Genomic DNA, 27,189 nt, shown 5'->3' with positions numbered 1-27,189 from the left:
GTCCAACATATCAAAAAAATAAATTAATAAAAAAAGGTTGGGCTTATGATTATGAAAGATACATACTTGTATAGAATGAATATTAAAAATGTGTTTGTAGAGAGCTACAACAAAGTACAAAAGAAAGTCAAGAGAGGAAGTGGGGAGAAGAAGATTTGATTTGAACAAACAATTAACAATATATAAATATATATATTTTTTAAAATTAAATGTAGTAGTGCTTAAGCATAACATTGATAGAACACCCATTCTATAATAATAACAATCAACCTGCAATCCTTGAAGAACACCATGGAAAAGTCCCATCTTGGGTAAGTGTCTTTGATCTATATGAAACGCTAAATAGCGGTTGCTGTGATGACTGCTTACAGTGAGCTATGGCTCCTTGAATGGAGCTCTCAAGCTCTGAGTTTGCACTGCTACTACTCCTCTTAAGAAACTGTAGATCATGAGAGCCATTTGAGCTTAATGAAAAGGAAGATGAAGATGATGAAGAAGAAGACCCTGATGAAGAGGTAGATGTACACAAAGATTTAGCCCCAGAATGCCTCTGAATCACACCAGAAAATGACTTTCTATGGCTAGTATTATTACTATTGTTACCACTAGCAGCAGCAGCCTCGGCCATAATTTCATACTCTATGCTCTTCATGAGAGTAGATATCTTTTGGTATCTCCCATTCTTGTCTCCATTTTTTACGGAATCATTACATGTAGAACTACTGGTAGTAGTAGTAGTAGGAGGAGTAGGAGACTCTTCTGATGACTTAGTATTATTATTATTAAACAAGGACTTGAGAAAAGCTCTTGAAGCCTTGAGCTTTCTACCGAGTGAAGACTGCTTGAGCTTCCAAGACCATGACTTGATCTTTGGCAGCCTACCACCACCACCACCATTGATGAAAACTCTGACTTCATTTGCCCATTGAGAGAGATACTCATCTGGATTTAGATCACAACTGACTCTACATGACTCTGATGGTGAGGACTCCAATGGAGTGCTTGTGTTTGTACATGGAGCAGTGGAAGAAGAAGAAGAAAAAGAGAAGGGTATTATGGTAAAGGTGTCTTCAAAGGCTTCTTCTTCATCATCTTCTTCTGTATTTGAGCTTTGGATAATCTTTTGAACCATTTGTAAACGAGGAGGGAGATGGAGAGGAAGGAGTTTTCCTTTGTAGAAAAGCTCATCAGCTGGGAAATAAGAATCTGATGAGGACATTTGAAACTCAAACTCTTTGCTGCTTTGTTGAGGTGGTGATGGTGGTGGTGGTGGAGAGTTAAAGGCATATCTAAACAAGTCAGAAGAAGATAAAGATGAAGATGATGAAGAGGTTATTTCCATGTCTATGTAGTCCTCTTCTATAAGATTTGTAGTAGTGGCCATTATCTCATATGATGATGGCTTTGTGTGTTGTGTAATGGAGATATTAGATGCTTATGGGGAGAAGAGCTTAGTGAAGGGAAGAGGGCAGAGCATTTTTCAAAGTGAAGATGCTGCCAAGTTTAAATATAAATATAAAAATAAAGTGTCAGATTTATCTATTTAATTTTAAATTGTTAATTTTTAAATTTCATTTGATATGAATGAATGCTTCCAAGAACTACAATGCAGAAAGAATATCATCATTTTAAACTTGAGCAATCAATCTAGAATCCACTCTCATCTCATCTTTCATTTTTACATTGATAATTATTACTAATACATTTCTTTATAATTTAAGAGTTTTTAGCTGGAAAAAAAATAGACATGCAACTAAGTATTTATATATATTTTTTTCACAAAATTCTTAATTTTTTAATAATTTTTTTGAATTCTATACACTAGGATAATCTACAATGTTTTAAATAATGTATAATGTATAGAAAAATATCAATTTTGCTCATTAAAAGCTTAGATTTTGTTTTTTAAAAAATGATTTAATTGCTACTATTTTCAAAATTAAGGACTTGAGTTTTAAATACGGCAACAATTAAATCCTTCCGATTTTGCAATAGAAATTTTTGAATTTTTGTAGTAAATTTTTTTGAAAGTTTATAATATGAATAAAAAATGTCAATTTTGTTCATTAAAATCTTATAATTTTGTTATAAAAGAAATAATAATAGCAAAAACTTAATTGTTTCTATTTTAAAACATTGGGAGTATTTATGTTATAAATCCTATTTTCAATTAATGAGTATGTATATATATATTGATGAAGTTGTAACAAGTATGATGGGCTATTAGAAAGCATGAGACGATGAGGGTAGTGAGTGTGTCTACAATGCATGGAACTGTAGAGTTAGTGGGTCACATTGGTGAATCAGCTCATGCATTATGACCCACTTTTTGTAAATACCTTGAATTGAACATAGGTGAGTGAGAATCTCCCACCCCAAGATGTTGACCCTCATACCTGTTTTTATTACACTTTCAATGTAAGTAGCATAAAACCCACTTTTCAACAGTGCTCACACACTTTCCTTCCTTTTTTTTTAAAAAAAAAAAAAACAGTGCTCACTGCTCAGAATGTGAAAACTCATCATAAATCTCATATTGAATCTAATTTGAATTATGATGATTTCCAGTATGGTGCATCTATGTTGGAATTCTCAATGTGTACATTAACCCATCTCTTTGCTCTTCCATCATATTATTATACATATATATCATTAATTCTCACTTCTTTTACTTTAATTTCATGGCTCTATTATGAAGATTGGCAGGCTATGTTTTTTTTTTATCATAAAAAGACAAGGTTTTTACCCTTCTTTATAAATAATTCACACCTTGTATTTATTTAAATAGACAAGGAAAAAAATATTATATAATATAATATAATTCTGTTAACATCCACAAACTTCTCTGAAACCATAAAAATTGAATTTTAAAAGGCCAACCCACTTCTCAAAATCAATTTTTTTAAGGAGAAAGAGGAGGGGGAGTGGAGACCTCTATTTTGTAATTTTTCTATACATGATAAATGATACAGGTGTCTTTGTGTTTGACCTGGTCAAATTATAGAAAGATTTTCTATTTAATAACCCAACAAAGTTCGAATATTATCCTAATTGTTTTCCTTAACTATGTACTAATTTTGGAAGGGTTACTAATTCTGATGTTAGAGTAGAGAAATTGAAGAAAATGCATAATTATTATTCATTCAAATATTTGATTCCAATCATGCCTCATTTTGCTTCTTTGTCTTCACTCTCTTGTACACGCTAAGCAACTAGGGCCAGTAGACCATGATAAACAAAACTTTGAACTTTGTTTGCTATGCCCTTTTGATGTGTACATAAAATGGCATTAATTAGTCTCCTTCACTAATCCACCAAAAGTTAATACTTGGACTTGTTGAAAAGAAGGATTTTTAGCATAAACGTCCCGTAAGTTCTTTGGTGTTTAACAAATTTAGTACTGATTTTTTTTGTTTGGCATAAAGTTATTTAGTTTTAAAAACAATAACAAATAAGTCATTCTAGTTAATTTTTTTTTTTTTTAAATCTAAGTTTATTATAGAATTATTTTTTTTTAGAAAAAATTCCCTATGTAGCATACACGCCCAAAAGAATTTACATATCATAGTGTACAGAAATATTTTTAAAAAGTTATGAAAATAATAAAACAAACTCAATTGCTATTGTTTATAGAGGTCAAGCATTTGATTGCTACTTTATTTCGCACAGACGGAATTGCCAAACAGTTAAAAACTAAAGGATATTTATTCTAATACCCCTTGAGAGAACTTGACATTTGCATAGGACTTTGGTTATATATATGTTAGTGTGAGAGTTATCTCAAAGATAGATACATACTTATCTCTTTAAGATGAAAGTTCGAAGTTTCTTCCTTGGTTTGTGGGTCTGTGGTGTTCATTGAGACGTCTTTAATTTTTACAAGCAACCCAATTTTTTTGGTTCTCTGTAGAGTTCAAAAACACACATATCATCTAGATGGGACTGTGTGTTGTCCCTTCAAATGCTCAAATGAATTATTAAGCTTTTCCATTCAAAGTATATGTTTCTAACAAACAAAAACCTAAGAAAAAGTTGCAAGCTTTGTTAGTAGACAACTTTGATTCAATTCAAGTTACTACTAAAAAACAATCCTTGGTTGGGAAGACCCAACAGTGCATAACATAACAAAAATAACTAAGACACTTCATACTTTGGCTTACATGTAATAATGTACTCTTTTGAAAATTGCTGCTTATTTGGTTTCTCCTCAAGGCATGCCACAAAGAGATTGACATCAGTGACATGTCATATATACCATATATTACATATAATAAATACATTTTTACATACATAAGAATCTCTATATTTTCAGTCCTTTTCAAAAGCATCAAACTCCCAGTCATTGATCTCCTCTGCTGAGTCACTTCTGCCATCGTTTCCCAGCTCTGTGTCAAGTTCTGTTAAATTTTCCTCAGATTTCAGTGTCATCTTATCTTTTATCAGTGAAGACTGAATTACTTCATGTATGCTTTTTGTGGATGGACTTTTACTGTTCATAGAATTTTTGTTTGGAGTCTCAATCTTCAATATTGGTCTCTCTATGGATTCAAACTCATCTCTTAAGTTTTCAATGGCATCAAAAAGGTCTTTTACCTTATCATCTTCTTTCCTGATATTAAGAAGATATCATAATACCATTTCTGTATAATGGAAAGGGACTGAGATTTGTTGCATAATCATGACATGAAGAAAGCAATATGTACCTGAAAATGCCTTCAGTTTGGACATAGAACTGATTTTTAATGGTTTCCACTACACTAATTGTGGTTAAAAACTGAGAAAATAAGACCAAAAACCAATCAAGATTTCATAAAAGGGATAGTTCAGAACACACAGAAAAAAAGGACAATGCATACCTTGGCTTCAATATCTACATATTCCTTTTCAAGATCTTTCTTTGGGTTTAATGATTTTGGACTTTCATCATCTTTACCAAGTGATAATTCGGATCTAATATAAGTCAGTAGTACTAGTAAGAGACCTTAATTAAAAGCATAACAAATATTTCAAAGAAAAATAAAAAAATTACCCTTGATTTTTATTCAAGCTCTCCATGAGTTCCTTGATTCGAGTGAACGATGACCCCAACTTTTCCTAATTAAAACACAAGATAGGCATATTATAAGAAAGTAAAAGAAACATATTGTATTGTTGTGATGTAGACTAGGGTCATGTTTGGAAAGTAGGATTAGATTGAATAATTTCATCATGTGATTTTGTTATGAAATTAGAGAGGATCTTAAAAAAATTAATCCAATAGCTTTATTAGTCCACCAACCATGGAATAACTGAATCTCATTGAAAAATTTGAATAATTTCATCTTATGTAATCCCTCGTCTTCATGTTAACGGTATAAAAAATTACAGCTTTGTATCCAATTTGTTTTCTCATAATTTAATCTTAACAAATAATCATATCTTATTCATTCTTTTATGTTTTATTCTCTTATATTTCTTAATCCAATCCGATCCAATCATACTTTCCAAAAAATGGCCTAAATGTATAATAACTTGCCTTGTTTGTAGAGAGAAGATGTACAACCAAACTCACAAAACGGTCTCCACATCTCTCCAGTTCAACCCTTCAACATATGAACAACAATCTTATCTATAAACAAGGAACTTAAGAATATCAAAACAATTCTATTTAGTTGTGATTACAAAATTTAAGATTCACATACATGACCTGCTTCTCTTTTTGATCTGTATATGAGGTCTGGAGAACCCAAGTTTCATCCAGAAACTTGATCCAAGTATCGACAACATCAGCTTCTGCTCTGTATGAAGCAATGGATTTTGACAGCTCATCTTCCTGTTATTTACACCATTGAATCATATAGCCAAAACTAATCAAAAGGGTCCACAGCCATGACAAGTTAATATAATATTAATAGCAACTATACCTTTGTTTTCAAGTGTACAAGAATCTGATTACTGGCTTCATCAAACTGGTCTCTTTCTTCCCTTACATTATGAAGGCGCATATGAGCAGCAGCCAATGAGGTATTAACCTTTAACAAATGTTTAGAATTTATATATAGTTCTTAGAATATTGAAAGGTCAAGTGGAACTCATATTGCAGAAGAAGTGACAGATAGAGTTTACTTATTAGCAATTCATGCATCTATATGAGTAATTCCTACGTCAGAATCCAAAACCAATAGTCTAATTAGTCAATATTAAGATTCTTTGACCATAATCTTCATAATATGGTCAGCATTAAATATCCAATACCCACTAATATTATGTTTTTATTTTGCAGATAAATGTGTATGAATTTGCATCAATGGTTCAAGCAAAATATTTCCTGAGCTTAAAAATTTGTGTGACAATGCTATCGATTTTAATTCTGCATATTTTATTGAAGAGTTGCCTCGTTTTTATACAGTGGCCACGGCCTGGATCATGTCTGACCGCGACCTCCCAGTCAGAGAGTAGTGGCTGCGGCCATGATTGTTAGTGGCCACGGCCTGTGCTCATGTCTCAACATGCGTTTTGGATGTCTCGACATTTCTGGGTTTTATATCAAAAAATCATTTTTGATGTGATTTGCTGATGTGGTTGGTTCTCTTATTAGAGCTATATTTACCCATTTTGTTCAGAATGTTAAAGATCAAATGAGAGAGTGCATTTTGTAATTGAGAGAGTGGTTCTTTAGATCTTTGTACATTACATTGGTGGTTGTAATCTCTTCTATTTTCATAGTGAATTTCGTCTAGGGCTTTGCCCTGCCTTGGATGTAGGCAGCAAAAACATCTTGCTTTTATCTACTGAACCAAGCAAACTTGGTGTTCTGTGTTTATGCTTTTTTTTCTGCTTTATTATGTTCATCTTTCATCTATTGTCTTTAGGTTTAATCCTAACATATTGGTATCAGAGCCAGGTTAGTATAATCAGCTAGAAGATTGAAGTTCTTGGTTCAAAGAAGACAAGTTCTTAGTGTCAAAAGGTGGGTTTTACTAGAAGAAACTTTTGTTGAAGACTTCTTGGCTAGAAGCTCCTTCAATCATGTCAACCTCTAAATTTGAATTAGAAAAATTTGATGGCAAGAACGATTTGAATATATGGCGACAAAAGATGATGGCACATTTGGGAAATCTCGGGCTGGGTGATGCTCTTAAAGGTGAGTCCAAGTTAGGGGATTTAATTAAGATCAAGGCTGAGATTCTCAAGATGGCAAGAAGCACAATCATTATGAGTTTGAGCGATTTAGTTCTAAGAAAAGTGATCAAAGAAACTTCAGCTTGTGAAATGTGGGATAAGTTAGAACAATTGTATATGACAAAGGCTTTACCAAATAGGATTTATTTGAAGCAAAAATTTTATGGCTTCAAGATGAATGAGAATAAATCCATTGATGAAAATATAGATGAATTCACTAAGTTAGTTTCAGATCTGGAAAATCTTGAAGTTAAAATAGATGAGGAAGACCAAGCTATTTTTCTTTTGAATTCTCTCCCTCGGCAATATGACCAACTTAGGGACACTAATAAGTACAGCAAGGACACTTTAACTCTAGAGGAAGTGACAGGAGCTGATTACTCCAAAGACCTAGATTTGAAGGCTAATGGCAAGCAATCCAAACAAAATGGAGAAGGTTTGAGTGTAAGAGGAAGGTCGGAGAATAGGGGAAATCATAAGAAAGGAAAAGAAAGGCCTAGGTCACAATCAAGAAATGGTGCTCAAGGACCAAAGGTTTGTTGGATTCATAATAAGGAGGGTCATTACAAGAAGCAATGTCCTTAGTGGAAGTCTAACAAGGATCAAAAGTCTGGAAAAAAGACTTTTGGAATCATAGCAGCTGTCTCAGATGAGTTCGGTACAGTTGATGTTTTGATAGTCGTTTCAGATGTTTTGACAGCCAGTAATGCAGATTCAAGGGATGAGTGGGTCTTAGATTCTGGGTGTACTTTCCATATGACACCTAGAAGGGAATGGTTTATTGACTACAAAATAGTTCAGGGAAATAAGGTACTCACGGGCAACAATCAGGCTTGTGATTTTGTTGGTGAAGGGAGAATAAAGCTAAAGTTGTGGGATGGTACAATCACGATTTTTACTGGGGTTAGGCACATACCTAGGTTGAAAAGGAATCTGATTTTTCTCGGGCAGCTGGATAAATTAGGGTGTTCTTACAAAGCTCAAGGTGGAGTTTTGAGAGTGGTAAAGGGTTCTATGGTGGTGTTGAAAGGAGTTCTTGAACACGGGTTGTATGTTCTACAAGGTTTGGCCATTTTGGGAGAAGTTGGTGTCTCGGTTCAAAGGGATGATCAAACTAAGATATGACACAAAAGGATAGGACATATGAGTGTTAAGGGTCTGCTAGGATTCATAAAGCAAGGTCTTTTGGATAAGAAGAAAATTTCAGATTTACAATTTTGTGAGAGTTGTGTGTTGGGCAAATCACACCGACTCAAGTTTGCTACTACAATTCACAAAACTAAGGGAATTTCAGATCTATGGGGTTCACCACAGGTACCATTCTCATTCTCTAAGTCTCAATATTTTATTTCTTTTATTGATGATTATTCTAGGAAAGTTTGGTTGTATTTTTTTAAAACTTAAGATGTGACTTTTTGAAACATTTAAAACATGGAAAGCTTTAGTAGAAAATCAAACTGGTAAAAGAATAAAGAGACTTAGGACAGATAATGGTTTAGAGTTTTGTGATAAAGAATTTGACTCTTTTTGTGCTGAAAATGGAATAGTTAGACATCGTTCATGTCCTAAAACGCCACAACAAAATGGTGTGGCTGAGCGTATGAATAAGACTATAATGGACAAGGTTAGGTGCATGTTGAATGATTCAGGGATGCCAAAATGTTTTTGGGCTGAAGCAGCAGCTACAATTTATTATTTAATATATAGATCACCATCTACATCCATTGATTTCAAAGTTCCTGAAGAACTTTGGTCAGGTTCACCTCCTAGTTATGATCATTTAAAGATATTTGGTTGCTTAGCATATGTGCATGTAAGTCAAGGTAAATCCAATCCTAGCGCCAAGAAAGGTTATTTTTTAGGCTATCATAGTGAGGTTAAGGGTTATAGAATTTGGCTAGCTAAATATAAAAAGTGCAAATTAGTAGAGATGTAATATTTGATGAAAATGCATATTATAAGACTAACATGCAGGTACAAGTTAAGCAAGCCACTGAACAACCGAGGCTCTAAACAAGTCTCAGGTTGAGTTACAAAATCAAAATGCAAGTATGGATGCTAATCAAGGTTGAGCAAGTGATCAAGTTGAAAGTGAACAAGATGGTGATGAAGAAGAAGTTGAAGAAGAAATATTGAGTCCTTAATAACATTTTGAAGATTATGTCTGTCACGACCTGAGTCCTAGGCTGCGGCGGATTTGTAATATCCATAACTTGGGTGGTCAAAGGTCAAACTTTGACCCTTGTTGGAAAATAGTCTTTATAAATGATCCTTTAGTTTATATTAAATAGTACTATCATTATAAGTCAAAATAATGAAATAACTTCTATAATTATATATAAAAATATTAATGATAAAAACATGATCATTTATCATTATACATAGAATAATAATATCCCCACAGTTATGTAGTCACCAAACAGTTAAATTTAATAAGTCATAAAATACCCAAAATAATACTTAGCATCCACCATTCCCGATTCCTAACTATTACATAGCTAATAGAGATGTATAGACCATTAGGTTCCAAATCAAATATATATGCATATATAAAATGTTCAAGAGATTGGACTATGGCACTAAATAGAACTAGATTAAACACATTGGCTCCACCAATAATTCACCTTCCACATTCACATCACTAGGTTCCTAGAATGGGAGAGGTATAGGGGGTGAGCTTATAAAGCCTAGTAGGAAAGCAACTAATATCATAGGACCCAAAATTTTAATACAACCCCTGCACAGTTAGCTTTGAAAACAAAACATACATCATCATGTATAAACCAAAATAGAGAGAAACGACAAATAATAATAAGAGCATAGCTACACGTGCACATCACACCATCCACTAGATTCCTAGTTCCCGTTACCCACCAAACCGACATCCTAAACTAGGTAGCCGAACCTGATAACCACCACAAGGGGGAGGCTCAGAACACTTCCTGTATACAGATGCTAGGTCTTTACACCTACAGGTGAGTGGACACCTGATCTACCTATGATGACACAGAGACTAGGTCGTGAAATAACAATATGCACAAAACATAATCACTATGGCTCTCATAAGTATAACCAAATGTAGGTAAACATGAAAAGAATGAAACATATTCCATTTATATTTTAGAAAATTGATAAACCCCCAGTCAAGTTTGTCTACAATAGGAGGCCACGTGATACCTAGCTTAGCATGGTTATGTATTTTAACTTTTTATTGTTTATATTCTCTAGCTGTGTTCCTGTTAGAGGCTTTTTAGTTTTTATTATATTTTTAGTCCTAGGTGGCATTATCACTTAACCAATCAACTTGTATATATAGAGGGTGTTTTTCATTTTGTAAGGCATGGAAAAAGAGAGATTAAAGATGAGTTACTAAGGAGAGAACAACCCTCTCGAACTGGTTGTAATTGGAGAGACTAGCCTCTCGAATGCTAGCCAATTCTGTGTACTTTGTTCATCATTCAATAAAGATTTCTGGGAGTTTATTCATCACTTCTTGGGCTAACTACTGATAGATTGTTCTCTACTAAGAAAAGTCTATCAAAAATTGGACAGCATAACAACTGCATTTGAATAAAACCTAAAAATCATAACCTGCATCAATATATGTACAAGAATATAATTGGCACACGGTGCCCCTAGAATAGTCCAGAAAAACATGCAGGTTAAGTTTTCCATTTTTCAAACATTTTACAAATATAAAAAATTTGGAATATGTCAGACGTTATTCGATACATATAAAACAAGACCAAGAACCTAGTTGAGTCCCTACCTCTTTAGGATCGCTATCCTCTGCCCAAGAGACACTCCTAAGCCCCCTATTTTTAGGTTCCAAGTAGTTTAGCCATGCTTCCAAGTCACTTTGTCCTCAACCGCACACAGTGGCGGTTCACGGTGGCTGGTGGAGGTGCTCCGGAAACGGTGATAGAAATTGACTTTCTATATATCAAAATGATCCTCTCGATGAGTACATCACAGAAGTACATCCCATTCTCCCAAATGACCCAAGGTGTCAATGAAAAATGCTTCCAAATGGGCAGAGATACCCAAAATCTCGCTAGAGAAAAATGGTGAGTTGACTGGAATGACTTAGTGGGCGACGTTCCTCTATTCACACTGGTTCCAATGGTACCAATCACTTGTCAATTGAAGGTCGGAGTTGGCCGGAATGTCGCCTCAAAGTTTTGATGGCTAAACTTCGGAGTGTCCATACAAGTGTGTCCCTGCTCCGATTGCCACCAAACTTTGGGGTTGCTGTCATCATCGGTCGGGGAAGCTACAAAGGCAGTGCGTGTCAAAAATGGTGGTCGGCGGTGGTTTGTTCTGGTGGCTTCCGTGACTTGTCGAATAGAGAAGAAGAAAAAGAAAGAAAAGAAAGCGGAAGAAGATGATGGAGTCGGGGAGAGAGAGGGAAAAGGAGAAAGTGTTGTTTTTTACTTAAAGTGAGTCCCACCACTAAAAAAAATATTATTTTATTAATTAAAAAAAATGTGTCTTTACATTTTTCCCTCCTTAGAGAAATTTCATCCCGAAATTTTCAAAGTACAACCTCAAGCTGAAAATTAAACAAATGAGAATATTTCTCATACATCTTCGACTCTAACTCCCAAGTAGCCTCGTATTCTCTTTGGTTCTACCATAAGACCTTGACTACTGGAATCTCTCTATTCCATAGCATCTTTTACTCTCTTGCTAGGATCCTGATAGGTTGTTCATCATATATCACTTCCTACTGAAGAGGGATAGTCTCGTACTCAATCATGTGCGACAGGTAGTATATATCCTCAACATCGACACATGGAACACATTGTGAACATGCCCCAACCATGCTGGAAAATTCAATCAATAAGCGACCTCCCCAACCCTCTCAATAACCTCGAAAGGTCCAATATACCTCGGGGCTAGCTTACCCTTTACTCCAAATCTCGTCACAACATGCATACGAGTAACTTTCAAAAAGACATAGTTACCAATTTCAAACTCAATTTCTCGTCGATGGAGATTGGCGTAACTTTTTTTTTTTTATGACTTTGAACAACCTTAAGTCCCTCTTGGATGTCTTTGATCTTCTCAGTGGCACTAGCAATAATTTGGGGTCCAATAGTGACATGCTCATTTGGTTCTGCCCAACACAAAGGTGATCTGCATGAGCTCCCATATAAGGCCTCATATGGAGCCATGCCTCTACTGGCTTGATAGCTATTATTATAAGTGAATTCCACCAATGACAAGTGTTTTCCCCAGCTACCTCCAAAATCCAAAATACAAGAACAAAGCATATCCTCCAAAGTTTGGATGGTCCTCTTAGATTGTCCATCTATCTGGGGATGGTGAGCGGTACTCAAGTTAAGTTTAGTTCCTAAAGCTTTTTGCAATGCTCGCCAAAACCTTGATGTAAATCGAGGATCTCTGGCATAAACAATGCTTGAAGGCAACCCATGCAGTCGAAGTATATTATCCACATAAAGTGAAGCTAGTCTAGAAACCTTATAATCCTTCTTAATTGGAATAAAATGAGCAGATTTGGTCAAAAGATCAACAATCACCTAGATAGTATCATGCTTTAATGGTGTTAAGGATAATCCAGTCACAAAGTCCATCGTGATCTTGTCCCACTTTCATTATGGTATAGGTAAAGGTTGAAGCAAACCTGAAGGTCTTTGGTACTCAGCTTTAACCTGCTGACAAACCATACACTTAGCTACAAAGCTAGCCACATCTCTCTTCATACCTTCCCACCAGTATTGTCTTTTTATGTCTTGATACATCTTTGTGCTTCCAGGATGTACAACAAACTTAGACCTATGTGCCTCGATCATAACAGACTCTCTAAGATCAGGAACATTTGCAACGACCAATCTTCCCTTATGGTATAAGAATCCTTCGGCATTTATTGTCCATCCTTCTAACTGCTCAGCATTTTGGATTTGATTCCAGATAAATGTCAATTTCTCATCTTGCCACTGAGATTGCTTAACTTGCAAAAGTAGCACTGGTATAGCCACCACGTTAGAAACACAAGAAATCTTTTTTCCAATCCTCAAGGGCTAAACAAGCCACCGTGATTGTTCTTTTCCAATCCTCAAGGGCTAAACAAGCCAAAGTACCATAAGGTTTTCTACTTAATGCATCAGCGGCCACATTTGCTTTTCCAGGATGATATTGCAAACTGAAATCATAATCTTCCATGTACTTGACCTGTAACGACCCAAAATTACTAATAAGGCTAAAGAGCCTTGATTAGTGTGTCAGGAGGACATAATTGGAAGTTATGTGAATTAATGGTGAAAATGCATGATTATATGATATGCATGATCCTATGATTATATGGATATGTGGAATGCATGTTTATGAGTATTAGATAAGCATGATGGCCCTGTTTAGTCTGTAAGGGCATAATTGTGATTTTGGCTCGTTAGGTTATAAATGTGATTATTTGTGATAATTTGTTGAGACCACATTATTATGTGGATATATATTTGCAGACTTTCGCACGAGGCGATCCTAGGGAGCAAGTAACGGGAAAGTCACAACGGGACCTGATACTTGACTCTGGGTGAGTCAAGGGGTATTTTGGGTATTAGGCAGTTATCTGGGCTATCGGGTTATGGAAATAAATAATTGTAGATATATTTGAGGTCAGGAGACTTAGGAGGGAATACTGGGGAAATTTACCATTTTGCCCTCATGGACGTTTTTGGTACCCCGAGCTTTGGGATTAACTTAAGTAGTCTAAGTAAGACAAACAAACAAGGGGAAAAGCTAGAAACACCTAATCGACCTCTCTCTCTCCCTTCTCTCAGCTCACTCAACTTTCTCTCAAGGAAGCCACTGAAACAAAAAGGGAATTGGAACTTTGGGGATTAGCTCAGTTTTAGCTAAGGAATTCATTCAGGAGTTGAGGTAAGACTTGAATTACTTTTTTGGTCATTTAATTATGTAGCTTTGGGCTGGGTTCTAAGTGTTTGTGGATTCTTGATTTTGAAGATTGAATTGGGGCTAAGGATTTGGGAATTAGCTCAGCAACTGATTGGGGGATTGGTTCTTCAGTGAAGGTAAGCTATAACTTAAAGTTTAACATCTGAATTCTGGAATTCCTGACTGTTCTAAGTAGTTTATGAGCTTATGGTTTCAAAGGTTGAAGTGGGATTGTGATGGGTTTCTAAGCTAGGTTTTAGTTGGGTCTTGCTACTGGAAACATGTTAGGGTGTTTGTGATAGTTGAATTGTATCATTTGGATGGTTATGGGTTGATTTGGGTGAGGTTTAAAGGTTAGAAATGGAGAATTTTCTGGGTTCAAAGGGGTCGGGCTGCAGCTCTATTCTTGGTGTGCCGCGGCCCTCTAGAACATGTGTGCCAGGAAGAAGGGCGGGCCGCGGCATGGGAAGCTTAGGGTCGCGGCCCGTGTCTGCGGTCTGGGGAGGCTAGGCCTCTGGTTGGGGGTAGGCCGCGGCATGGAGGGCTAGGGCCACGACTCTTAAGAGTATTTTTGGTCTTTTCGAGGTTTAGGGCGCCCAGAATTGACCTAGGGTGCTCGGGATCGATTCCACTACCGTGCTTGGTGGAATTGGATGTCCCGAAGGCTAGAACTTGTCCCAGAAATCCTTATTTGATTATTATCGATGGAATCCTTTATCATGGTTGTGACTAGGTGTACGCTTGGGCTCGGGGCAAGATCGTGCTCGGGGGTCGTCTTTCTTAATCAAAGCACTTGCAATTAAAGGTAAGAAAATTGCACCCGTTTATGTGGATAGGATGGGACTAAGTGATCCCTATATTCGTGTGCACTGTTATATGATTGTGATAAACCATTTGAATATGTTGGGACTAAGAGCTCCCTATAATTGTATAAATTTCATGAGGTGGTATTATGCCATGGAGGACATGTGATAAACGGCGTAAAAGTGTCGGAATCAACACTTGCACATAGGGCACGACTCAGCCACTGGTAGATGAGGACAACTTATTAATCATTAAGCTCGGTTGAGCTGGCCAGAGTCAGTGGGTATAACACTGGGGGCGGCCTAAGTAAGCCGAAGACAGTGGGTTAAATAGAGGGTGCGGCCTAAGGGTGCCGACCCTGAATATTATTTAATGGTTACGATAAACTGTTGATTATGAACGTGATTATTGTTGTTTATCTGATGAATATGATATGTTGATTATCTGGATGACAAGTTGTTATTGATCGATTGTTACCACTGAATAGGTGAATGTTATGAATTTCTGAATACTTGGTTATGCTTTGTAGAATAATTAGTTATTGATATTGTTCATGCTTTGTAGAATATTATGTTTTCTTGTTGGGCCTCGACTCACGGGTGCTACGTGGTGCAGGTAAAGGCAAGGGTAAGATGAATTGACCATGGGTTGGAGAGCTCTGGGGATGAGGTGTACATTGTCAGCTGCTCAACCGCCACGGTTGAGGGTTTCTACAGGGGCGGAAACATAAAATGTGCATTTTGCCATTAGAGTGGCTTGGATTATTTATAACATTCGGAAATTCTATATCAAACATTTATTTTAATGAAGATTATTCGTTATAACCAAAATCTTTTAAACCTAACCTGTTTATGTCTTTAGATTGACATTTTTATTTAAACGACTTGATTAGCAAGTCTCGCAATATTTCAAACACACAGTGTAACGCTCTTGGTTATCCAGGGCGTTACACGACCTATCTTCTTTGCCTCAAATTCAAGTCTCTTTGAGTAAAGAGATACTTTAAACTCTTATGATCAAAATATAATTCAAAATTTTCCCCATATAAGTACATCTCCAAATTATTCAAGGAAAAAATCACTACTGCAAGTTCCAAGTCATGTGTGGGGTAGTTTTTCTCATGTGGCTTCAATTGGTGTGAAGCATAGGAAACAACCTTGCCATTTTTCATGAGAACTCCTTGTAAACCAGTACCAGAAGCATCAGTGAGTACCACATACGGTTCATCACTATTAGGCACAGTGAGAACAGGCGCTGTAGTCAATCTTTGCTTAAGTTCTCTGAATGCTTCTTCATAATTGTCATCCCACACAAACTTTAAATCATTTCCTATTAGCTTTGTCAAAGGCATAACAATTCGAGAAAAATTCTCCACAAAGTGACGATAGTAACCTGCTAACCCAAGAAAACTTCAAACCTCAGTAACATTCTTTGGTCTTTCCCACTGCAAGATAGAAACTATCTTCGTAGGATCCATAGTAATATCTTCTTGATATATTACATGCCCTAAGAATTTTACCTTGGTCATCTAGAAGTCACATTTCTCTTTCTTAGCATATAATTGATGGTCTTTCAAAGTTTGCAACATAATTGTTAAATGTTCTGCATGGTCCTCAGGCGTCTTGGAATACACCAAAATGTCATCAATAAAAACAACCACAAACTTATCCAAATAGGTTCTAAAGATTCTATTTATAAGGTCCATAAATGTTGCAGGCGCATTCGTCAATCCAAATGACATCACCAAAAACTCAAAGTGTCCATAATGTGTTCTGAAAGCATTTTTAGGAATATCCTCTTCCTTAATCCTCAATTGATAATAGCCTGACCTCAAATAAATCTTGGAAAAAAAACTTTGAACCTCCGAGCTAAACAAACAACTCATCTATTCTTGGCAAACGATATTTGTTCTTAATTGTCATCTGATTCAATTTCCAATAATCGACGCACAGTCGCAAGGATCCATCAACTTTCTTGGCAAACAAAACTGGAGCTTCCCATGGGGAAGTACTGTTCCTAATGTAACCTTTATCCATTAGCTCAACAAATTGCTTTTTCAATTCAGCTAACTCTAGATATGCCATGGGATAAGGTGTAGTAGAAACTGGTTGAGTCCCAGGAGTCAAATCAATACAAAACTCGATCTCTCTATCAGGTGGTAGTCCTTGCAAATCCTCAAGAAACACGTATGGAAAGCCACTAACCACTGACATCCAAGGAAACTTGTCTAGAGGTCTAGACTCATCCTCAATTGTAAACAGACTCCAATAACACTCTAAGTTATTGAAATCTTGTTAACTCAATATACAATGAAATCTTGACTTGGAGTTAAAATTGTCACCCTTTTGCGCGAGCAATCTACAATGGCTTAGTACTTAGATAACCTATTCATGCCAAGAATCACATCAAATTGTCTCATAGGTAACACTATCAAGTTTCCTGAAAACTTATGCCCTTCAAACACAATACAAACTGATTTACATATGGTTGATACCTCCCCATGCCCTCCCATAGGTACACTCAACTGCAATGTAGGACTAAAAGTTTCCCAACTCAAACCTAACATGTTAGCAAACATTAATGACAAAAAAGAATGTGATGCACCAGTATCAGATAATGTATGAGCCCAAGAGTGTGAGATAAGAACTGTACCATCCACAACTCCTTGCCCTGCTCCTCCTTATACATCATCACCACCAAGGACATAGGCTTGACCAGAGGCTTTTCCTTCTTCTTGGTTAGATTTTTTTTTCCATCCCATTTCCTTATAATGAACTTTAGTTCGCAAGGCTAACATCACACACTTGTTCATGTTTTTAATAGTTTCATCAAGTGTTGTAGTCCTCAATCGAGTCATGAACTTTTCTATCAAAAGAGACTTATCAACGATACCAACACAAACATAGAAGGTCAACTATACAAACTCTATGTAGAATTCATTCACTCACATTCATCATTATCTAGTCATTTTGTGATCTCATCAACCTATCATTGATCTTAAGCAATCAAATTATCCAATCAATCCCTCCTATGAGATGGGTTAAAATGTTGTTCTTTGGAAACCTTTCTCAAAATTTCCTCAAGTCATCCCGTCAGTTCCACTCATCCTACTTAAGGCTTCCTACCAATCTGGTGCGCTCCTTTCCAACTTGGACACATTAAAAGTAACATGATACTCTTCAGGTGTTCCCAAAATGTTTAAACTCTTCTTTATCTGCCTCGACCATCTTTCAGCCACCATGGAATCTTGTCCACCTTTAGACTCAGGCATTTGTATCCGATGGAAAATCTAGAAGTGGTGGCTTTGTCGAGTAGCTGTATCCATTTGTTGGGCAGGAATGCCTCTTGAAGCCCAAAGAATGGCGTTCATAGGGAATGCAACTAGCGGAGAGGGAACCTCAGTCTCAGGGACATCAACAACAAGCCTCTCCTTGTTGTCATTCCTTTCGGATGCATTTTCTTAGGTCATTAAATCAAAAGCTAACTAGTTAGTGAGGAATGGATGCTATTTATATACATATGCCTTTATACATCACAATACTTTATTTTAAAATAAATTTAATCTATTTGGTGACACACTCCGAGGCATTTAAACCCGGTGCTCTAATACCATTTTTTCTGTCACGAACCGAGCCATAGACTGTGGCAGATTTGTAATATCCATATCTTGGGTGGTCAAAGGTCAAACTTTGACCCTTGTTGGAAAATAGTCTTTATAAATGATCATTTAGTTTATATTAAATAGTACTATAATTATAAGTCAAAATAATGAAATAACTTCTATAATTATATATAAAAATATTAGTGATAAAAGCAGGATCATTTATCATTATACATAGAATAATAATATCCCCATAGTTATGTAGTCACCAAACAGTTAAATTTAATAAGTCATAAAACACCCAAAATAATACTTAGCATCCACCATTCCTCATTCTTAACTATTACATAGCTAATTGAGATGTACAGACTGTGACAGTCAGAATCCCGTGATCCGTAAGGGGAAAGACCGGGTAAGCTGTGCAATCCCACACCGCCTGGGGAAGGTCAAGTGTGATGATTCTAAGACTGTGTAGGTATGGGACTACACAGTTGAAGAGGGCTTAAATGGATTGATGGGCACTACCTATATCAACAAGATGCATCTTCTTTTCAGTAGTCCATCACTTGAGAACTCCAAAGTTAAGCGTGCTTGACCTGGGGTAATCTAGGGATGGGTGACCTCCTGGGAAGTTTTCCTAGGAAGCATGTGAGTGAGGACAAAGCACGTTGAAAAGACTCGTGTTGGTTTGTAGGGCTAGTCGTCATTCCAGAAAACAGCCATAGTGACGTGGGGCGTTACAAATGGTATCAGAGCCTTGACCCAGCCGGAAGTGTGGTCGACAGGGACGTCAGGCCCGTAAGGGGGGGGGGTGATTGTGATAGTTAGAATCCCGTGATCCGTAAGGGGAAAGACCGGGTAAGCTGTGCAATCCCACACCGCCTGGGGAAGGTCAAGTGTGATGATTCTAAGACTGTGTAGGTATGGGACTACACAGTTAAAGTGGGCTTAAATGGATTGATGGGTACTATCTATATCAACAAGATACATCTTCTTTTCAGTAGTCCATCACTTGAGAACTCCAAAGTTAAGCGTGCTTGACCTGGGGTAATTTAGGGATGGGTGACCTCTTAGGAAGTTTTCCTAGGAAGCATGTGAGTGAGGACAAAGCACGATGAAAAGACTCGTGTTGGTTTGTAGGGCCAGTCGTCATTCCAGAAAGCAGCCATAGTGACGTGGGGCGTCACACAGACCATTAAGTTCCAAATCAAATACATATAAAATGTTCAAAAGATTGGACTATGGCACTAAATAGAACTAGGCTAAACACATTGGCTCCACCAATAATTCACCTTCCACATTTGCATCACTGGGTTCCTGGAATGGGAGAGGTATAGAGGGTGAGCTTACAAAACCCAGTAGGAAAGAAACTAATATCATAGGACCCAAAAGTTTAACACAACCCCCGCATGGTTAGCTTTGAAAACAAAACATACATCATCATGTACAAACCAAAATAGAGAGAAACGACAAATAATAATAAGAGCATAGGTATACGTGCACATCACACCATCCACTAGATTCCTAGTTCCCGTTACCCAACATAGAAAAACCAACATCCTAAACCGGGTAGCTGGACCTGATAACCACCACAAGGGAGAGGCTCAGAACACTTCCTGTATACAGATGCTAGGTCTTTACACCTACAGGTGAGTGGACACCTGATCTACCTATGATGACACAAAGACTAGGTCGTGAAACAACAACATGCACAAATCATGATCAATATGACTGTCATAAGTATAACCAAATGCATGTAAACATGAAAAGAAAGAAACATATTCACTTTATATTTTAGAAAATTGGACAGTATAACGATTGCATTTGAATAAAATCCAAAAATCATAACCTGCATCAATATATGTATAAGAATATAATTGGCACACAGTGCCCCTAGAAAAGTCCAGAAAAACATGCAAGTTAAGTTTTCCATTTTTCAAACATTTTACAAATATAAAAAATTTGGAATATGTCTAACGCTATTCGATACATATAAAACAAGTCCAAGAACTAATTTGAGTCCATACCTCTTTAGGATTGCTATCCTCTACACAAGAGACGCTCCTAAGCCTCCTATTTCTAGGTTCCAAGTAGTTTAGCCCTGTTTTGAAGTCACTTTGTCCTCAGCCGCACACTGTGGCGGTTTGCGGTGGCTGGTGGCGGTGCTCCGGAAATGGTGACAAAAATTGACTTTATATATATCAAAGTGATCATCTCGATGAGTACATCACGGAAGTACATCCCATTCACCCAAATGACCCCCGGTGTCGCCGAAAAATGCTTACAAATGGACGGAGATACCCAAAATCTCGCTGGAGAAAAATGGTGAGTTTACCGAAATGACTTAGTGGGAAACGTTCCTCTCTTCACGCTGATTCCAATGGTACCAACCACTCGTCAAATGGAGGTCAGAGTTGGCTGAAATGTCGCCTCAAAGTTTTGACAACGAAACTTCGGAGTGTCCATACGAGTGCGTCCCAGCTCCGATTGCCACCAAACTTTGGGGCTGCTATCGTCGTCGGTCGAGGAAGCTACAGAGGCAACGCATGTCAAAAATGGTGTCCGACGGTGGTTGGGTCTGGTGGCTGTCGTGACTTGCCGAATAGAGAAGAAGAAAAAGAAAGGAAAGAAAGAAAAAGAAAAGAAAGAGGAAGAAGAGGATGGAGTCGAGGAGAGAGAGAGGGGAAAGGAGAAAGTATTGTTTTTTACTTAAAGTGGGTCCCACCACTAAAAAAATATTATTTTATTTATTAAAAAATGGGTCTTTACAATGTCTTATCAAGAGATAGAGTGAGAAGGCTAGTTCATATTCCTATAAGATGTAATAGCATGTAATAGCATTTGCTCTAAATGTAGCTGATATTTTGGAAATAGGAGAGCCAGCATCATTTCAAGAAGCCAAAAATAGATCAGATTGGTCGAAGTGGAAACAAGCAATACAAGAAGAAATCAAATCTTTGGCTAAGAATAAGACTTAGGTGTTAGTTCGTAAGCAAAAGGGACAAAGAGTGGTTGGTTTGAAGTGGGTCTTCAAGAAAAGGTTGGGAAACCTGGTGTAGAAGAAGCAAGGTACAAGGCAAGGCTTATGGCGAAGAGATTTTCTCAATTTGTATGGATAGATTTTCATGAAGTTTTTTCGCCGGTGGTCAAACATACTTCTATAAGGTTGATCTTAGCCATTTTAGCTATTCAAAATCTAGAGTTAGAGCAATTAGATGTCAAGACGGCCTTTCTACATGGTAATTTGGAGAAAAGGATCTTAATGGCACAACCAGAAGGTTTTGAGCATAAAGGTGATGAGGAAAAAGTTTGCTTTTTGCAAAGATCTTTATATGTTTTGAAGCAATCTCAAAGACAATGGTATATAATATTTGATGATTTTATGACAAGGAAAGGTTTCACTCGTAGTATGTATGACAGCTGTGTTTATTTTACCAAATTCATTGATGGTTCATTCATTTATCTCCTAATATATGTGGATGACATGCTTATTCCATGTAAGCATAAGCAAGAGGTTCAAAAGCTTATGGAAATTTAAATACTGAGTTTGATAGGAAAGACCTAGGGCTAGCAAGAAGGATTTTGGGTATGTAGATCTTTACAGATAGAGACAAGGGAATTCTTATGCTTTCACAAGTGGGATACATTGAGAAGTTAGTTCAAGTGTTTGGACAACAACAAGCAAGGCCTATAAGCACTCCAATAGGTGCTCATTTCAAGTTAAGAGCTGTTAGGATGGTGAAGAAGAAGTGAAAGCAGCTGAAATGAAGGATATCCCATATTCAAATGTAGTGGGTAGTATGATGTATGCTATGATAAGCACTAGACCGGATATAACCTATGGTATTGAGCTAGTAAGTAGGTTCATGAGCACACTAAGTCCAGAACATTGGAAGGCTGCAAAATGGTTGTTGAGGTATTAAAAACCTCATCACAGTTGAAGCTAAAGTATTGTAGATATGAGACAGCTAGGCTACTGTGATTCAGATTTTGTAGGTGATTTGGACAAGAGAAGGTCCATTTCAGGTTATGTTTTTACATTGGGAGGAAATATCATCACTTATAAGTCAAGTTTGCAGTATGTGGTGGCTTTGTCAAGCACAGAAGCGGGATACATTGCCTTAACTAAAGCTGTAAAGGAAGGAATTTGGCTCAAAGGGTTGGTTAATGAACTCGGAATTGAGCAAGGTAAAATTGTTGTATTTTGTTATTCCCAAAGTGCTATTCATTTGTCTAAGAATAGCATATTTCACGAGAGGACGAAACATATGGATGTCAGACTTCATTTTATAAGGGATATCATCTTCAAGAAGTTGATTGAAGTGGAGAAGACTGATACTAAAATAAATCCAGCAAATATATTTACTAAAGTTGTTCTAGTCAGCAAGTTCCAAGGGGCTTTGGACTTGCTAAAACTTAAACCAGATTAGTTTCAGGTGGTAAAAGGGTGCCTTAGTCGGATTCACTGTTAAATAGAGGCAAAGGTAGAGATTATTGAAGAGTTGCCTCATTTTTATACACTGGCCGCGGTTTGAATCATGTCTGGCCATGACCTGCTAGTCAGAGAGTAGCGGCTGTGGCCAGGATTGTTAGTGGGCGCAGCCGGTGCCCATGTCTCAACATGCGTTTTGGATGTCTCGACATTTCTGGGTTTTATATCGGAAAATCAGTTTTGACGAGATTTGTTGATGTGGCTGGTTCTCTTATTAGAGCTATATTTACCCATTTTGTTTAGAATGTTTTAAGGTCGAATCAGAGATTGTATTTTGTAATTGAGAGATATTTCTAAGGTTTGTAACTTTCTTCTAATTGTTCTTGGTACACAATTGGGGTTTTAGAGTGGTTCTTTAGATCTCTGTACATTACATTGGTGGTTGTAATCTCTTCTATTTTTATAGTGAATTTCGTCTAGGGCTTTATCGTGCCTTGGATATAGGTAGCAAAAGCATCTTGCTTTTGTCTACTAAACCAAGTAAACTTGGTGTTGTGTGTTTATACTTTTATTCTGGTTTATTGTGTTCATCTTTCATCTATTGTCTTTAGGTTTAATCCTAACATATTTATATAACATTTTATTTATTATTACAGCCTAGACATGAAGAAGATATTGCAGATTAAAAGTATTTAGTTATTATACATGTTAAAAATCTGAAATCTGATCATGATTTCCTAAAGTGCATTTTGAACATAAAAAATATGATGGGATGAGCACAAAAAGGTAAACCTTTTTCAGTTCAGCTTCAAGTTCATCTCTTTGTATCTCAAGTTGTCTGATCTCTGCCACCATTTCCTAAATAAAAAAAAAGGTCACAACTAACTACTTAACGCACCTAAACAACAGAAAAAGATATATTCTTAGCATGGGATATCCTGCTAGTTATTTGACAGAAGAACAAGGACTATGGATTCTGAGGTAGTAATAGTGTATGCCTTCTCAAAATGATGAACTTCATCCGATTTAGCCACACGAAAGCTAAGAGCTTCTTCTTTATGAGATCTGCCATATAGATAGAGGAAGTGAACAACTAACATATATTCACACTGTAGAAACTCACACAAACACACACAACCAGCCAAGAACAGAACAGTATGGAAGAAAAAACACAAGAGGTACTTGGTTCGGTAAACTCAAGAATGAGTATCCTACGTCCAAGGAAGGATTCTACTATCAACCAATATCAATGTAAAAGCCTATTCAAGACAAGAGTAGTGGTACAAAGCTTTAAACCCAGCTTATAACCCAAAACCTCACTGCTCTCTCAGTTTTCTCTGGCCAATTTCCCATGGAAATACACTTGAAACCTCAGCTAATAAATTGCAGAATGTAACCTATAAAAATAGTACTAAAACCCTTATATACTAGTCTATATCAAGATAATTTTGTTACTTAGTAAAGAAACCAAGTCTTGGTTAGTTTTGATCATTATTGGTTGCAGTCCTAACCATGAACCAACTAACTAGACTAAGTGAAAACCAAACCTGTGGTCTAAAATGCGTTTTTCAGCTTTCGAGGTAGAGTTGGCTAGTGATTCTAATAATATTTTCAGTTTATAAACCTGCAATGCAACATTAATATAAACACTTTAGATCTATGGATTGAATTCTATCTCATTAAGACATTAAAGAGTAGTGGTAGTACTGCATGGATTGAAACCTTTTCAGCATGTATTTCTGGAGAGTCTCCATTTCTCAGTAACTTTTTTTTCTGCAAGAGAGCCTCCAAATTGAAACATAGTTGAATTTCATCAAGTGCCTGCAAGCAAACCAGTTCTTAAATAAGAGACTAAAGCACATCAGAATGTCTAGTTAAGATAATAAAAAAGATGAGCAGGCTCACTGGTTCAGTTTCAAGAGCTGTTTCACCATCTGTAGTCTTTAGTTTATCAATCTTTTCCCTTATGCTGCAGACTTCAGCATCTATTCTGTGAGTATAGAGAGAAAATCCCAAAAGAAACTTAGACAAATGAATGAATGAAGAAACACAAACTCATACATGAACATACAACACTATTCTCTCACGGCTCTTTCGGTTCACTATTATTTTGGACTGGATACTCCTTTGAGTTGTTGGGCTATGATATTGTGTTAAAATTCATGAGTTCCATCTCAAAACCAATTAGCAAATGAGGGAAATAATCAATAACTTTTTAAGTGTATAAATATACTTATATCCATTCGATGTGAAACACTAACTAGAGATATAGTAAGTAAAGCACCGTGCAATGTCTGCATTTATTTTCAGCCCCGCTATAGCACCTTGAGCGAATTGGAGCAATTCTTCACGTTTTATCTGAAAAAAGAAAAATAAATAAATAAAGTGTAACATATATACATACACACTTACACACGTACATGTCATTGTCTTATTACTATTTTATGTATTAATGAAGAGGTGAATAATCACCAGACTTACCAATACTTCTTCATGGCAGCCTGAGAAAGCCTCGGCCAAGTCCTGCACTCTTTTCATTACATCAATATGTACTTCCTTCCCTCCTGTGAGACAAAGCCTGTATATTACAACGACAAATATAATGCTAATTAAGCAAGTTATCTCAACACATATATAGTAATAAGGTCAAATAGCTTTTTTTTCCTTTTGAATTATTGAATTTTTCGACTTTTGCCCTTTAAATTATAAATGTACCCCTAAAGGTTCTAGTACTGTTGGAAACAACCTCTTAAGTTTTTACTAAATACCATATATAACTTTATGTTTTTAAAAATTCGCCAACAAATCCTGTCATTACTAAAATGTACAATAAATAACCTTTGAAATAGATAAAAAAAATAAAAAAATTTCAATATAAATGCATAATATCATTTAGTTATAATTCAATTAAGTTTAAGTTTATCTCTGGTTTGTTTTACGATCACAAGGTCTGTTGTGGAATTTTTAAAAATATAAAGGTATATATGGTATTTAGCTAAAACTCAGGAGTATAAAATAATATAAACCCGAAAAAATAAATGAAATTCTGAGGTAATACTTTCAAGAGTCGTTAATTTACTCTCCGAATTATAACTCATCCAATTTTTTCCATCTGAAATAATGTTAACTTTTGTGTCATGTCAGTTATAGTCTTTCTTGGACAGAAGATAACATACATTTGTAATGTGAAAAAATTTAGAGGGTAAAAATCGGACGATCAATAATTCGAGAAACAGAAAAGCTATTTGTACTACTTCTACTACTACTGATAATAATAATAATAATAATAATAATAATAATAATAATAATAATAATAATAATAAGAATAAGAAGAAGAAGAAGAAGAAGAAAAATAATATAAACCAGTAGAGGAGACAAATCAAACCCATATATCTCCATTAGCAGGGGAACTTCTTCATCATTGGGTGCTTCAAGAATCTGGTCATACAAAAGAGTGAACCTGCGGTTAAACTCCATGCATCAGCAAATACAAAATCATTTATTTTTCTTTCATAGCAGAGAAAACAGAATATTAATGTGTGTATTGGTGTATTAATTACCATGGACAATGTGATGCCTTCAAGAGCTTGGCTATAGAGAAAAACATCAAGAAAGTTTCTGGGTACATCTCCAGCAGAGTCAACATAAAGAACCAAAGTAGGTTTCTTAGGAGAATTATCCTTATCATCAAAATTACTAGTAGGAGAATAATGATGACGTTGTTCTCTTGTGCTTTCAGAAGTGGATGATAATAATCTCTCCACTTCTTTAAGAGCAACCAACCACCTTCTCAATAGTTGAACTCTTTCAACCCCTCTACACGAAACAGACACTTCTTCTAATCTTTTTACTGTATGCTTAAAACCTTGTAGATTCCTCATACCCTGCACATCATCAATATACATAAACATATACATGTAATAAACATTTTGAGTTGAGTTGTGAAATTAGACTTAGTTTTTATTGTCATGACATCAAGTATGTCAATAATGCTACTTTGGAAACATTTTACAAAGTGACAAAATAAGAAAAAGCCTTTTTTTCTCGAACACCTTATAAACATTGGTTATTATATAATGATGTATATTTATATGTAAGACGCTTATTGTATATGGAGGATTATTACAATGCGGTCTTGGAGGATCCTGGCGCCACCCGCAACGGCATTGCCGGCGTGGACAACAACGGAATCAGCATAGCTGCGGACGGTGCGACGGAGCTGGTTTTGACCTCCTACCTCCACTGCCCTGTTCACCGCCGTTCTTAACCACGACAT

The 27,189-nt window shown here is 36.2% G+C and overlaps 2 protein-coding genes across 2 annotated transcripts; both read right to left on the bottom strand.

Annotated features, from left to right (window-relative positions):
- Nucleotides 1–223: 223 nt before the first annotated feature.
- Nucleotides 224–1,384, bottom strand: LOC133829283 (probable membrane-associated kinase regulator 3). Its single transcript, XM_062259106.1, has one exon. It carries the CDS (start codon nt 1,382–1,384, stop codon nt 266–268), a length of 1,119 nt encoding a protein of 372 aa, XP_062115090.1. The 3' UTR covers nt 224–265.
- A 2,623-nt stretch (nt 1,385–4,007) lies between these two features.
- On the bottom strand, nt 4,008–27,189 carry LOC133829282 (uncharacterized). Its single transcript, XM_062259105.1, has 17 exons — nt 27,040–27,189; nt 26,474–26,797; nt 26,299–26,351; nt 25,395–25,491; nt 25,198–25,271; nt 24,819–24,903; nt 24,636–24,734; nt 24,461–24,537; nt 23,912–23,978; nt 23,706–23,771; nt 5,904–6,011; nt 5,682–5,812; nt 5,516–5,582; nt 5,030–5,094; nt 4,857–4,950; nt 4,704–4,774; nt 4,008–4,609 (listed from the first exon to the last, which is right to left on the bottom strand). Exons 1-17 carry the CDS (start codon nt 27,187–27,189, stop codon nt 4,309–4,311), a joined length of 1,929 nt encoding a protein of 642 aa, XP_062115089.1. The 3' UTR covers nt 4,008–4,308.

The sequence above is a fragment of the Humulus lupulus genome, chromosome 4 (assembly GCF_963169125.1).
Source record: "Humulus lupulus chromosome 4, drHumLupu1.1, whole genome shotgun sequence".
NCBI lineage: Eukaryota > Viridiplantae > Streptophyta > Magnoliopsida > Rosales > Cannabaceae > Humulus > Humulus lupulus.
Note: the sequence above shows the minus strand (reverse complement) of the source record. Positions and strands in the feature narration are given on the sequence as shown.

What these genes read in the sequence shown, in the direction of transcription:
- LOC133829283 (XM_062259106.1), bottom strand. Translation starts at nt 1,384, where the DNA reads ATGGCCACTACTACAAATCTTATAGAAGAGGACTACATAGACATGGAA.
- LOC133829282 (XM_062259105.1), bottom strand. Translation starts at nt 27,189, where the DNA reads ATGTCGTGGTTAAGAACGGCGGTGAACAGGGCAGTGGAGGTAGGAGGT. An exon ending in AGCTTGAATAAAAATCAAGG is followed by an intron (nt 4,951 to 5,029) that starts GTAATTTTTTTA and finishes GACTTATATTAG; the next exon opens with ATCCGAATTATCACTTGGTA. An exon ending in CAAACTGAAGGCATTTTCAG is followed by an intron (nt 4,610 to 4,703) that starts GTACATATTGCT and finishes TCTTAATATCAG; the next exon opens with GAAAGAAGATGATAAGGTAA.